This window comes from Rousettus aegyptiacus, unplaced genomic scaffold (genome assembly GCF_014176215.1).
Source record: "Rousettus aegyptiacus isolate mRouAeg1 unplaced genomic scaffold, mRouAeg1.p scaffold_m13_p_18, whole genome shotgun sequence".
NCBI classification, from domain to species: Eukaryota; Metazoa; Chordata; class Mammalia; order Chiroptera; family Pteropodidae; genus Rousettus; species Rousettus aegyptiacus.
The window spans coordinates 15,435,645-15,448,924 of record NW_023416293.1 but is presented as its reverse complement, the minus strand read 5'-3'; the positions used below and the strand labels follow the sequence as shown (position 1 = coordinate 15,448,924).

The 13,280-nt window shown below is 51.4% G+C and overlaps 1 protein-coding gene and 1 pseudogene across 1 annotated transcript in view; both read left to right on the top strand.

The window, feature by feature from the left end:
* NUP133 (nucleoporin 133) overlaps positions 1–13,280 on the top strand; it is a 40,148-nt gene that overhangs the window by 1,216 nt on the left and 25,652 nt on the right. The window contains exons 2-10 of the mRNA XM_016163421.2: positions 776–894; positions 2,760–2,863; positions 3,907–4,005; positions 5,437–5,571; positions 6,169–6,339; positions 7,562–7,717; positions 7,958–8,028; positions 10,656–10,803; positions 12,719–12,866. Of these exons, the coding sequence (XP_016018907.2) occupies positions 776–894; positions 2,760–2,863; positions 3,907–4,005; positions 5,437–5,571; positions 6,169–6,339; positions 7,562–7,717; positions 7,958–8,028; positions 10,656–10,803; positions 12,719–12,866 (1,151 nt within the window). The remainder of the gene's footprint in view (positions 1–775; positions 895–2,759; positions 2,864–3,906; positions 4,006–5,436; positions 5,572–6,168; positions 6,340–7,561; positions 7,718–7,957; positions 8,029–10,655; positions 10,804–12,718; positions 12,867–13,280) is intronic.
* On the top strand, positions 11,233–11,351 carry LOC118613416 (annotated as a pseudogene).

The window sequence follows — 13,280 nt, the reverse complement described above, 5'->3', positions numbered from 1 at the left end:
AATTAAAACCGTACTTTAATGTGTTTTTAAATTTTTTCTTACTGTCTGGTGATCATTGAAAGAAAAACCCTTTGTTATAATACTCCGCCGTAGACAAAGCTCTCTAAGCGCCCCCCCCCCCATATGTGCATCTTCTTGTCGAATCTTCATGACAAGAGCTAGAATAACTTACTGGTAACTCTACATTATTTTTCTGAATGTTAAAGTGAAGGTGAGAAGGAATTTTAATTTTTACTGCTGTATCTGCTGCTGAAGACCAGGTAAGAGCTGATGCTCATGACCCATTTATTTCCTCGCTTGGTTTTACAGATTGAGTAGATTCTTATAATTCTCACGGTAACAAAAGCTTAAAGATTATCTAATCTAATGCTTGTAAAACTTTTTGACCACAGCGTATGGTAAACTCTGTATTTTATTTTGTTTTCAAAAATACTCATTGAGACCCTCAAAATTACCCGCAAATTGAAAAGCGCTGATCTAGGTGAACCTTCTTATTTCACAGCTGAGGAAGCTGAGTTGCAAAGACTGTAAGTAACTAGAGTATCCATCTGAAACGTGAGTTTAAGAATCTGAGGCAAAGTTCTCCTAAAACCTGCCAGCCTTTTAAATGAAAAATACATTTAACTACACCAAACACACGAGCCAGGGTTGTTTTCACTGTTATACCTTGTCTTTCTTGTTTATCAAAGATCTTCTCTTTATTGTTACATATATGCATAAAAATCAGGATAGTGGCCAAGTTTAGTGGTGAAGTACTGTGGTTTCTTTTCTTTAGAGGAACACCTACACGAATATACCCACACCATTCCAGGACCGAGGCAGTGAACTATGATGTGAAAACGTTCGGATCTTCTCTTCCTGTGAAGGTCATGGAAGCCCTAACGTTGGCTGAAGGTGGGTGTCATTTTCCATTGGCCTCTGTTGGCAATTCAGATGAAGCCTGAGTCGAGCGCGACAGTTGAAATTTGTGTTTTCTGTGATATACTTCACCTAAATGAGGAGGAAGAGGTTAGCTATGTGGTTTTTCACTGTAATTGAGAAACATACATTTATAAAGCAGAATGAGTTCATTCCAGCACAAATTAAATCTTTAATATTAGTTTGTAACTACTGCATGTGCAAACTGTCTAGTTTCAAAAGTTAATCAAATGTATAAAGTTTAGCTTTAAAAAAAACCCAAATCTAGTGCCTCACATGATTGAGTTTACTAATTCAGTAAAATTGAGTCTTAGCTCCTTGTCTGGATCCTGTGTAGTACCCCAGAGGCTCTATGCACAAACCCACGGTATTATGGGGGGGGGGGGGGGCTTTCAAAGATTCTACTGGCAGAGAGTTAGAGTGGGAATTTGGAAGATGTCAACCCGAGCTTCAGAATGGCTGCATTAAGGGTGAGGGGCTGGGCGACTGGAGGTCAGAGTTTAGAGCATTCTCAGTGATCTGCTTAAGTCATTTTAATTAAGGATTCAAATCTAGATCTTTGTGATTTTCTAGATCGTTGTTTTTCAAACCGCAGGTGGTAGTGACTGAAATTAGGTTAGTGATTTATAACCAACATTTTTTTAAAAACGAAATAAAATGAATGCAAAATATCAGAGCGCATCTCATATAACGTTAAACAACTTTTGTTTCGCTTAAAGTGTGCATGAGCGCATCATGATGTAAAATGTATTTTATACTGTGAATAACAGTCAAAAAAGTGAAGTGCTCCCTTCTAGAGGAAGGACTATATCTCAGCTTGAACTTGCACATCTTGCCTGAGTCCTTGTTAGCTGTCTTCGCTAACCTCTACCGTGCGTTGTTTCTGTTTAAATATATGACCTGTATGTACTTTTCTAAAACTGTCTAGCATAGATTACACGTTAAAGCCTTTCAGCATGCTCTGGTCCATGGCTCCAGACTGTGTCGTAACAAAACGGTGCTGGCCTTGGAGGATTATCCCTAGAGGTCAGGGCGTGTAGACTGAAGCTAGGTGTGGACCTGAGCCCTGCCCCCCATGGCAGCTTGCTGAGGGCGGAGCGTGGACTCCAGGTCCTCAGGTGCCCAGGGGAGAGTCCGGAGCTTTTAGGAAAAAAAAAAAATCCCAAGCAGGTATTTCAACTCAGCAAAAAGCCCGCATTCAGCCTGGCACAGTTTGGTGTTTTGGCTTGATGTTCTGTGTGCCTTTTATTTTGCACCTCTACCCCGTGTTTAAGCAAAGAGCAGAGGTTAAATTGATTAAATTTCCAGGCTGTTAACATGTTTATGGAAGTTTAGCGCCAATGCTTAAGAGAACAATATGCTAATTTAGTTTTGTCACATAATATGGATAGTCATTCTTTATATCTCCATATCATGAAGAATTTATTATACCTTCGAAGACCTATTTGAAAATCGTGTTCTTTTGAAAACATGTGACTTTTCCTGTAAATGTTTTATATATTTAGGGAGTGTGTTATTTGTTTTGCTTTATCAAAATAAAATTGTGAATGTTATTACAGAAAGTAATCTATTTATAACAAATATGAAGAAATATTGAACCTAGGCCCAACATATACTTTAGATACATTTCTAAAAGTGGTTATCAAAGATAAATCTCATGTTTTGGATATTGATAACTCTTGAACTATCTAAGAGTATTTTCTGTCGTGAATTAATCTTTTTTACGAGTGGCAGTTTTTTTGGTGAAGAATGTAGCAGTACAGATTTCGATGTATGGAAATTCTGACAGTTGCTCTTATTCATGCTTTAAGATTCACTCTGTACCTAATTGTTTTCTGCAGATGATGATCATCTGACCGTTCACATAGATGAGGGCGGATGGGCTTGTCTTGTCTGCAAAGAGAAACTCATCATCTGGAAGATTGCTCTGTCGCCTCTTACTAAGGTAATGGCTCTTCGGAGAGACAGAGGAGACGGAAGAGGGGAACCCAGTGGCGCCTAATGTTTGCCCTAAATTTTAGAGTTGTGAGAGGATAGCAGTCTGAACCTACTTAAGCATTATGGATTTGCATTTTTGTCTTGATCTAAAATACCGAATGAGCATGTACATTTGTGTATTGGGAAGAAAGTGTCTCCTTTTTGATGATTTTAAACAAGGTCCATGTTATTCACATTCAGTAAAATAGAGACATTGAAATTTTTAATGAATGTCTGCGTAAAGAAAACTGACTAAATGCCATCTATATAAGCTCATGAACTGAGTTCGTTTGTTTCTAAGAAAATAGAACTGTGTGTCACTGAATCTACTGAATGATGTTTACTAAAAGAGGAGAAAAACAATACCAGTTTTTATAAGTGCTAGTTTCACTTTCAGTTTGTTTCTTAGCTAGAGCTTGTCACTTGTAGGTCTAGTACCCTGTCCCCAGCAACCTCTTTGTCCAGCTCAGGCACACTCTGGCCCCACTCAGGACTCACTGGGCTCTGCTCACCTCAGCTTCTGTCCCTTGCCGTCTATCCTGCTGTCTAGACAGCAGTGCTGTAGCTACAAGCGTAGGCAGGGACGTGAGGAATTAGCAGAGGGGGCCTGATATTTGGCTGCGTCTCAGAGATACTTTCCAGGCAGTTCGTATACTTTGTAGTCATGCCGGTTTCAAAGATCAAGTAAACATCAGACTAGACAGGGTGCCCCAGGGAGCCTACACATGTCCGTGGCCAGCAGACTCTTCAGTCCCGGAAGAGGTTGGGCTCGTTGACATTCAGGATTCATTCTGATTCTTAAGTTTTTCTGATTTTATATCTCTTGAGAAATTTGTTTTAAAATTACTGAAAGCCTGATTAAACAAATGTGAGAAGAAAGACTATTTGTAGAATGGTATTTCCAGCAACGAATCAGAATATAAAGCATGCAGAGAAAGGAAAGAGTGCCGTCAGGTGTGTCTTCAGAATCGGATTCGCCGTGAAGGTCTTCTGTTTGTGTCTGTTCCGCAGCTCTCTGTGTGCAAAGAACTTCAGCTACCACCCAGCGATTTCCACTGGGATGCTGACTTGGTGGCGCTGTCTTACTCTGGTGACACTCATTCTACTCAGGTAGGTGACTTAAATGCTTATCGAATTTTTTTTTTTAACTAAGGGAGCTCTGAAGTTGCAGGAATCGTCAGATCTAATTCTGAGACATAGCTGTAGAACTACAGGAGTTAAGACACTGCGGTGTTGGCAGGGAGCCCCACGTAGGGCGGGGAGCGGGGCGCAGTGCAGCCAGCGACCCGTGCAGGGGCTCTTCGCCCTGACAGCCGCAAAGGCATCGGACTGACGTGGTCTTTTTCGTAAATGGTGTTGGAATCATCGGTCATCCTTATGCAAAAACAGAGTCCCCGCCAAACCTCACACCTTAGACAAAGATTGACTCAAAACGTGTCATAGACTAAAGCGTAAAATGTAAACCATGAAACTGTTAGGAGAAAATTATCATGACCTGGGGTTAGAGGAGTTCTTAGAAGTCACCCATAGCATGATTCAGAAAAGAGAAAAATGAGTAGTCTGAACTTCATCCAAATTAAAAACTTGCTCTGCCAAAGACACCGGTAAAAAAACGAAGAGACAAGCTATAGACCGGGAGGAAATATCTGTAACTCATGTAGCCAATAAGACTCATATCCAGAGCATAAGAAGAACTCTCGGAGCTTGATGAGGAAACAAACAGCCCAATTCAAAGTGGCTCAGACTTGAACAGATGCTTTCTGGGTGATGACGGACAGATGCCAGGTAAGCACGTGGAGAGAGGTCTATATCCAGGGCCGCTGGGGAAACGCAGCTCAACACAGCCGTGACATACCGCGCACACCTGTCACTGTGGCCGAAACACAGTGTACCAGCACAGCCGAGCGCCCGCAGGATGCGGCGCAGCCGGACTCCTACATCGTCGGCCGGCCTGCAAACCGCAGTCACTCGAGTTTCGCTCTCTTGTAAAGTTAAGATCCATAGGACTCGACCATTCCAGTCCTCGCTGTTTATCTCAGAGCAGTTACAACTCAGGTCCACACAAAAAGCATCACGGGGACATCAGGGCAGCCCTGCTGGCGGCGGCCGCGGGCGGGGTCGAGCCAGACGTCCTTTCGTGGTTAGATGGACAAGCAGACGGTCACCCACAGAGGAGCGCTGCACGGGGTGCAGAGTGAGCTGCAGCGCATGCCAGAGGGGACGTTCTCAGAAAGACGGAACTGTATGGAAGGGAAGCATGGTTGCTGGGGTTAGGACGGGGCCCGGGGGGCCACTCGCGTCCTTGGCGTGTGGCAGCAGTTACACGGGCCTGTGCACGTGTTAAAATTCACAGGTCTGCGCAAGGAGAAAGGTCTGTTTTGTGGTATGGTGATTGTTAAAGTATAAAGAGCTGTTATTTCTGATTTTTCTTAAACAGTAAATTGGATTTGAAACTGGTTTCTTTATATCAGTTGCCTCAGATTCCCAGGTAGTGGGGTCTTCCTGTCGCTGAGGCTGCTGAGTCTTATGTCTTTTTTTGAGGCTGTCGCTGTGTTGGCCGCCACTACCGAAGGGGTCCTCCGCTACTGGCCAAGCCTGGCCGCAGAGGGCATCTTCACCGAGGCCACCGTGGGCGCGGGCGGCGACAAGGCCTACCGGTTCCTGACCGCCGTGCAGGTACGACACGTTCTCTGCATGCTGGGCAGCTGTGATGCCACCAGGAGGTAGGCTCAGGTGGTGGGAAGCGCAGGGTTCGGAGCCACACAGGCCGGAGGGAGGGTCAGAGAGACAGGAATCTGGGATCAGCAGGGAAACGGGAGCCCTTCTCGTGGGCTCTAGAAGGTCGATGCTGGCTCGTAGCTCCCGGTGGTCGCTTCTCTCAGGAACGTTTTACGAGAGCAACTTAAAAACTCTTAGATACTGTGAAGCATCTAAGACGTGTCATTGTTGACGTATACTCTGCAGGTTTACTGAAGAAGTAAAATCTTATGCGTGATTGGCTGAATGTGCAATATGATGAATCTGTAATTTAAAAATCAGAATTTAAAAACGTGCAGTTAGGAAATTAACAGTGCAGCAGCAGGTTTCCTGCGCAGAATGAGTGGCAGGAGCGCGTGGATGCCTAAGGAGGGGTGTGATGCAGTGACTCCGTCCCCTTTGGTTGAGGTTTGTCTCGGGTACAGGTGATTTTCCTCTGCAGCGAGGTGTTTCGTGTTTCTGTCCCTCACCTTCTTTGATGCCTCACTGAGCTGGCTTCACGGCGTTTGTTGGCAGGGAGGCAGCTTCGTCTTGTCCTCCGCGGGAGGCCAGATGGTCCGGCTGACGCCTGACGGCTCGGGCAGGTTCCACCAGCACGTGCTGCCGCAGGGCCAGGGTGTGCTCTCGGGGATCGGCCGGAAGGTCTCCTCTCTTTTGGGAATCTTGTCACCTAGCAGTGATTTCACGGTAAGTCAGTGAAGTGCCTTCACGTCCAAGCTTGTTCCACGGTGAAACCGAGGCGAAGTTTCCCGCGGGGCCGGTTGTGAGCAGGGTGGACACGAGGCGAAACCTGTGGTCTCTTGAGTGCAACATTTTCACGCGAGCCCCTCGCACACCGCGTGGCAGTGGCAGCTCCAGGCGGCGTCCGCTTCCAGCCAGAGGCACGTCGTTTCACCGCTGTTTAACCTCACGTCCGGTCGCTCTCACGTCCACTCCCTCGAATGGTCTTGAACCTGACACTCAGCCTGTCTGGAGGCAGACGGCTCACATCCAGCGCCTCTCTCCGGATGACGACACGTTAACCCAGAAAATCGCCTCCCTTTTGCCCTGTTTCTGTTAATGGCACTGTCACTTTTTTCAGGGACCGGGTACAGAACTTTGATTTGGGGCGCGGGGGCGCCTCTCCTTCTGTAGCAGGTTAGTCACGTACCAGATTCCGTAGGTTTGACTTCCGTCACGTCCTGTTTCCGCCCCACCCTTGTCTCCCGTTGTCCTGCCCTAGTCCACCCGCGGCACCCCTCCCCGCCCCCCTCAGCGCTCGGCGCCAGTCCCGCTTCCTCGCTGGACCCCCGTCTGGCCCATCAGTGGCCGGAGGCACAGAGCAGGAGAATTGGAGGCAGTTAGGGTTTTAAGTCGACACAGTCCCGTGCGCCCAACTTACAAGAACACAGCCGCACTCACAAGCCAGCACGGACTTGCCGAGCGAAGTGCCGCCCCGCGGGTGACGCCCCCCCCCCCCCCCCCCCCCCCCGCCACCCCCAGAGCCGCGTCGCCGTGCACGGCTCTCGCTGTGCGGAGCGAAGTGCCGCCCCGCGGGTGACGCCCCCTCCCCGCCCCCAGAGCCACGTCGCTGTGCACGGCGCTCGTGGTCAGAGCCACGGGGTCGCGCTCCCTCGCTCGCTGGGTTCACGACTCACGTTCTTCGGCTGCTGTGTGTCTGACTTTTCATTTGAACCTCATTTCACTTTTCTAGCTGTAATCCGCATGGCAGGTGGGTACGGGGCTGCCGTCCTCTGGGGACCCCGAACCCTCCGGCCCCCCAGTCCGCCTCTGCCCGCGAAGCCCTGCCTCGCCCTCGTGGCCTGCCGCAGGAGCGCTCGCTCCTCGAAGATTTCTGCTCGGGTTACTGATCGAATAGTCCAAACATGAAACGCGAATTTCAGAACATGGCTGTCCTCTCTCTCTGCAGCTCTCGGGCGTCCTGTGGGATCGGGAGAGGTCGAGCTTCTACAGCCTGACGAGCTCCAGCCTCAGCAGGTGGGAGCTGGACGAAGCCTCGGGGCGGCTTGCCTTCAGCTGGGACGTGAACCGGGTCCTGAAGGACAGCGTCGCCGACGCCGTCTGGGTGAGCGGACTCGGGCGTGGCCGGCGGGGCCGCGCGGCCCTGTCTCTGCCACGCGCGCGCGCGGACTCGGGCGTGGCCGGCAGGTAGCAAACGGGGAGCGCAGTTTCCGTGACCGTGAGCCCTCAGATTTGCCGATTTTAAAATGCTGACAGTTGTCCGCTCAGCCGTGGGAGTAGGTGCTGGGGACGCAGGCGCCGAGGGCCCCGCACTCAGGGGCTGTGTCACTGGGGTTCTCTCCAGGGCTCAGAAAGCAACTACGAGGCCGTCAAGGAGGGCGTGCACGTCCGGTACCTGGACCTGCAGCGGAGCTGGTGAGCGGCCCGTCTGGCGCGGAGGGGCGGCGCGGGTCTGGGCGGCGGACGGCGTTCACCCACGCAACAGAAGTCCCGCCGTGAGTGCGTCTGGCGCGCGGCCCCCGTGCCGAGCGCACCCACTGTCACCACGTGGAGCTGCGTCCTCCGTGGACGGGCTCGCTCCCCCGGGCCCGCAGCGGTCCCAGCCCGCGGCCTGGGAGGGCCCTGTGGGTGGCCGTGTCACATGAAGGAGGGGGCCGGCTTCTGTCCGGGCACACACGGGAGCACTCGGCGTGGTTACTCAGCTCGGATACCAGAGGTGACGCGGAGCTGAGCTGCCTGTGATGGGGTTTCTGTGAGGAAGTTCGTAGCGAGTGCAGACAGATGTGTGACTTGTCATCCTTCAGAACCCAGCTTGGCCAGGGTCCAGGGCGACTCGCGCGTGTGCGGAGGGGCCTGGGGTGGGGGGCAGCCCCGCCTGCTCCTCGGAGGGCTTCGCATGCCGCCGTGTCATTCTCCCTCTGGACCATGGAGAACGGCAGGGGCCGTCACAGTTCCGGAAGCGTTTCGAGCCACCGTGTCATTCTCCCTCTGGACCATGGAGGCCGGCAGGGGCCGTCACAGTTCCGGAAGCGTTTCGAGCCTCCGCACGCGTGAGGGCGACAAGACACGTGTGTTTCCCATGGGCAGTGTAAACAGTTTTCCTGTTTTCATCGACGTTTTCTGGGTTTAGAACTGCGGCCAAGACGCAGCCCCCCGTGGTTACGTGGCGCGGACGCTGTCTCAGGCGGCGTTCAGGGCAGAGGTGGGGCGCGTGCCCAGGGACGCTGTGCTGGGGCAACCCCGGCCCCCCGCCCCGGCAGCGTCACACCAGCGGGGCCCGAGAGGCCTGTGGGGCACCGCGGTCCTTCCCGACCCTCACCCCCGCCTCGGCTCTGCACCGTCTGGTCACCAGCCTCGTCCTCCAGGCCCAGTGGGGAGGGCCTCTTCCGTGCAAGGCCGGCATCCGGCTCCCCGCTGCCCGCGGGGCCTCGGGGCTCCGCAGCGCCCCTCCTGGGCCGTCGCCGACACCAGGCCGAGAGCGCCGTCTCAGCTGTGGGGCTGGGAGTCCTGAACCTCGAGTGTGTTACCTCATCTGCAGTCACACAGACTCGTCGGGTTGATGACAGTTTGCCGGATTGTGATTCTCTGTCCGTCTCTAGCACCTAAAACAGTTTCATATTTTTAAAAATGTGAAGATTTTTTATAAAGATGCCAAACAAACGTCCTGGCACCACGCCCCAGGGGCCCCTCTCAGGTGTGCGTGCGTCCGCATCTCTGCGGGCACCTCTGTCTCTCGGCGACGCGGTCTGCAGATGGCCCTCAGGGTAGAGGCTCGCCACAGGGTGACCGCCTGGGCTCCCAGGACCGCGTTCTCTGGGACCTCCCTTAGTTCCTTTCTATGTGTGACGTTCTCCTATGTCACCTAGGACCTCCCGAGGTCACTGCCACTGTCGCTTATTTAGGCCAGCATACTTGAATTCCTTTCAGGAATCCCAGAGGAAGTGATGGCATTGGGACCTGGGCACAGCGGGCAGGGAGGGCGGGCACCCTGCCAGCGCGGCCGGATTCGAAGTGGCGTGCGGTGTAGCCCCCAGCCTGGGACCCGTGGTCTCAAGTCCCTTGGCTTCTTATTTTCAGTTGTCAGTAGGAGGTGCTAGCCGTTACCGTTTCTGAGACCTGAATGAAAGTTGCTAACAACGCTGCTAAATGTTTCGGAAGGGCTGAGGTTAGAGACCATTGGTCTTTTGTGGGGAGCAGCCTTGAGAGACAAGGGGAACGTGTAGCTTTGAAATGGAAAGAGATTTGTTTTCACATCGACTGCAGCTTAATCTGTCTGCGTCTGGCTGTTAAGATTACCACGAAGTGTTTTTCACCTGGACGGAAGTAAGTTTTAAAGAGCAGGTCAGGGCAGGCATCGGCAGCCTTTTCCACGGGGGCCCCAAACTAGCTGCCTTAGGCTCGGGGGACCGCGGCCTCCCGCCGGAGCCGCGTTGGCAGACTGCCCCGGGCGCGGGGCGGCCCGCGGGCTGTACCTGTGGGTGTCTGGAGTCAGGTTTACTGAGTTACCTTTTACGTACAGTCCAGTTCAGGCCTAAGGAAGAGAAAGCACCTTCGCAGGGCTGTCGCTCACGGCCCCGCAGGGTCGTGTCTGTGGGTTTGACAGACGCACAGTCTAACCGTCACCTCGGTCAAGACCCACAGCAGCCGTCGGCCCCCGCGCCCCTCGCCTCCCTCCGCGGCCAGCCCCGCGGCCAGCGTGTGTTTTCTGTCCCCGTGGCTGTGCCGCTCGGGCCACGTGACAGCCACACGGTTCTTCTGAGACTGGCCCCCTCACGTGGCGTGGAGCGCTTCGTGCTCTGCTGTCTTCCCTTCCGCCGCTTCGTCCGTCGCGTAGGGGCACCGAGCCGCCTGCTCGGTGCGTTCACGCCGTGGCCACTGAAGCCACCGAGCGCATCGCACGCGGTGCACACGTCAGTTTCACGCCCCCGGCGGAGGTCGGGTCCGAGCGGGGCCGCTGGGCGCCATGGTGAGTGTGTCCGGCTGTGAGAAGCCGCCGGGCTGTTTTCCGAGGAGACTGCAGGTCTGTCTTTTGCTTTGACTAGTGACGGGCTCCTGGTCCTGGTGGCAGCATGGCACCCCGCAGACAACCCGTGTCTCGTCTACTACTCTCTGGTAACGATAGGAGATGACGGCCCCCAAATGCCAGATTCGGTGACGGTCGAAGTCACTCAGTATAACCCGCCTTTCCAGGTAAGACTCGTGTCTGCGAGTTAGATCACAAGGTGACCATAACGTACTGCGTTCTCGCTCCCCAGCGGTTGCAGGGTCAGACTCCCTGAGAGGTTCATCTGCGGAGCTTGGGGATGTTTTAAAATAGCTGTCTTTTAGACGTTGCGTTTTACTTGCCGTCTCAGACTTGGTCCTCTGCTCAGCCTCAGCCGAAGAGAGCTGAGCGTAAAAGCAGCTCACGTCTGCTGCAGCTCCGGGACGGGGCTGTTATTTCTGCGTTGAGTGGAAAGACAATGCTGATGCACTGCAGAGTGAAAAATAAGGAAGAAACTAGGCAGGAATCGGGGTTCGATTTTGAGCCTTATAAATTACAGAAAAAATGCCCTTTCTACTCAGAGTAGGCTTATATTTGAAGGCGTTATATGCTCGTCAGCTTAATAACTATGATGTGTCTCCAGCCACACCACCCTGAACAAGCCGGATCTCGTCTGATCTCGGAAACTAAGCAGGGTCGGGGCTGGTTGGTACTTGGATGGGAGACCGCCTGGGAATACCGGGTGCTGTAGGCGTTAAAAGTAAAAAATATGAGATTGTGAGCTGACAAAAGTCCTGGCAGTCTATGAGGTCAACCACGGGTTGCCTCATTTATAAATAAACAAACAAACAAATAAATAAGATGTTCATGAGGAAAACCTGATTATGCAAGAAAAAATGCTCAGGGTTAAAAGTTTTAGACAATGCAAACTGGTATAAAGACTACTGTTTAAAAATTAAACAATATCAGATCCTGCTTTTAATGTTTTTTTTTTTTCTTGGTAAGATTACTTCTTTAATAACACTGTATCATTTTTAACACTTGCCAGTTTTATTTACAGCTAGCTTTGAACAGTGTCGGTTCGGGCGTGGACGGGTGTGGACCTCCGCACATTCGAAAGCTCTTGCACAGTGTCGACTTTCCGAACACTTAACTGTAGCTGCCTGCCGTTGACGGGGGCTCTGTCGACTGCGTGAGCAGCCGACGCACGCACTTCCGTGTGCTACGTGTGTCACGTGCCGTGTGCTCATGATAAAGTAAGCGTCAGGAAAGGAAATGTTACTGGGGAAACCATAGGCGGAAACATGCTGCCGGCACCGCACTGTAGTTACCGGTGCTGCGAACTCGTCATCGTTCCGCACGATGGTTTGTCTTTCTGTCAGTAGCTACGTCATCATTGTCTGATGTGACACCAAACCCTGTAGGTGTTCGTGTTACTAACACTAGACATCAAAAATGGAAAAGATAGTTTGGAAAAGAAGCATTTACAGGTGAGACAGTTTATGCAGTGATAGCGAAGCAGCAGCACTGTGATTTCTGTACGGCAGTCGCGTGTAGTCGATGGGACTGTTTCATAGTAGCAAGGGAAGGAAGTATCCAGAAATTTTCCAAAATACGTGTTTAAAAAAATCCACATGCAAGTTGACTCACGCAGTGCAAACCCGTGTTGTTCAAGGGTCAGCCGTAATCAGGTCTCGTTTCTATTTCTGCTTCTGATTCATTAGGAGCGAGGTAACTTAGTTTTCTTGTGCTTGATATCGTGATAGTGAAGTAAGTACCAAAATGTTTATCAGGGAGCACTTAGAAAGTTTTTACCAATTCCAGAATACATAACAGGATGAATTGAACCTTTTATTTTCTATCTCTTGAGATAGGTTTCTAGGTAAAATCTTGTCACCATGGAAATGTCTTCAAAATTTGCTAATTATTTGCTGCTCAACATGAATTATTCTGATTGATGTTTATAAACTTATTCTGCCACATTGTGTAAATCATGCCACGGGTGGTGTTTTCACAAGGATGGTCTGAGTTGTTTTATCGTTTTTGTGACATGGTATCGTACAAAAACGTGAATTACAAAACCGGAAACTCACTTGCTGTCGCTCGGCGTTTCGTTGTCAGTCGGAAGACTTGATCGCGTGCCGGCTGATGGTCCCCAGCTGTGCGTCGCAGACCGCCTGCCTGCACACCGGAAGTGCCGTCTACGTGTGCTCCACGGGGACCGGGAGGTTTTCTCTGCCCCAGGAGAAGATTGTCTTCGATGCGCAAGGTACAGCGGCGTTGCAGAAAGCGGATTGGTGACCTCAGTCGTCATTCTGAGGCGTTTCCATTCTTTTCTCAATAAATGTGGCTTCAGACATGGTACCTGTAGGTATCACTGAGACATCGCAGACCACACCTGTAGGAGCCGAAGTTGCAGCCCCACTGAAAAACCGAAAGGGCAGCAGAATTCCCAAACCGTTATGTTTATGGGCAAAAAGAGGCACGTTTCCCCCCGCACAGGCCTTGAAGGGAAGGACGGAGGCTAAGAAGCAGCCTGCTTATTCCCATTAGGAAGAGCAACGTGGTCTCAGTTGCTCTTTAAGTGTGTCCAGGCCCCTGGGTAAGAAGCAGCTCAGGTGCTGGACTCAGGTGCTGCAGCGGGCGGGGGCGGGGGAGGCGGGGGAGGGGAGGGGAGAGCCGT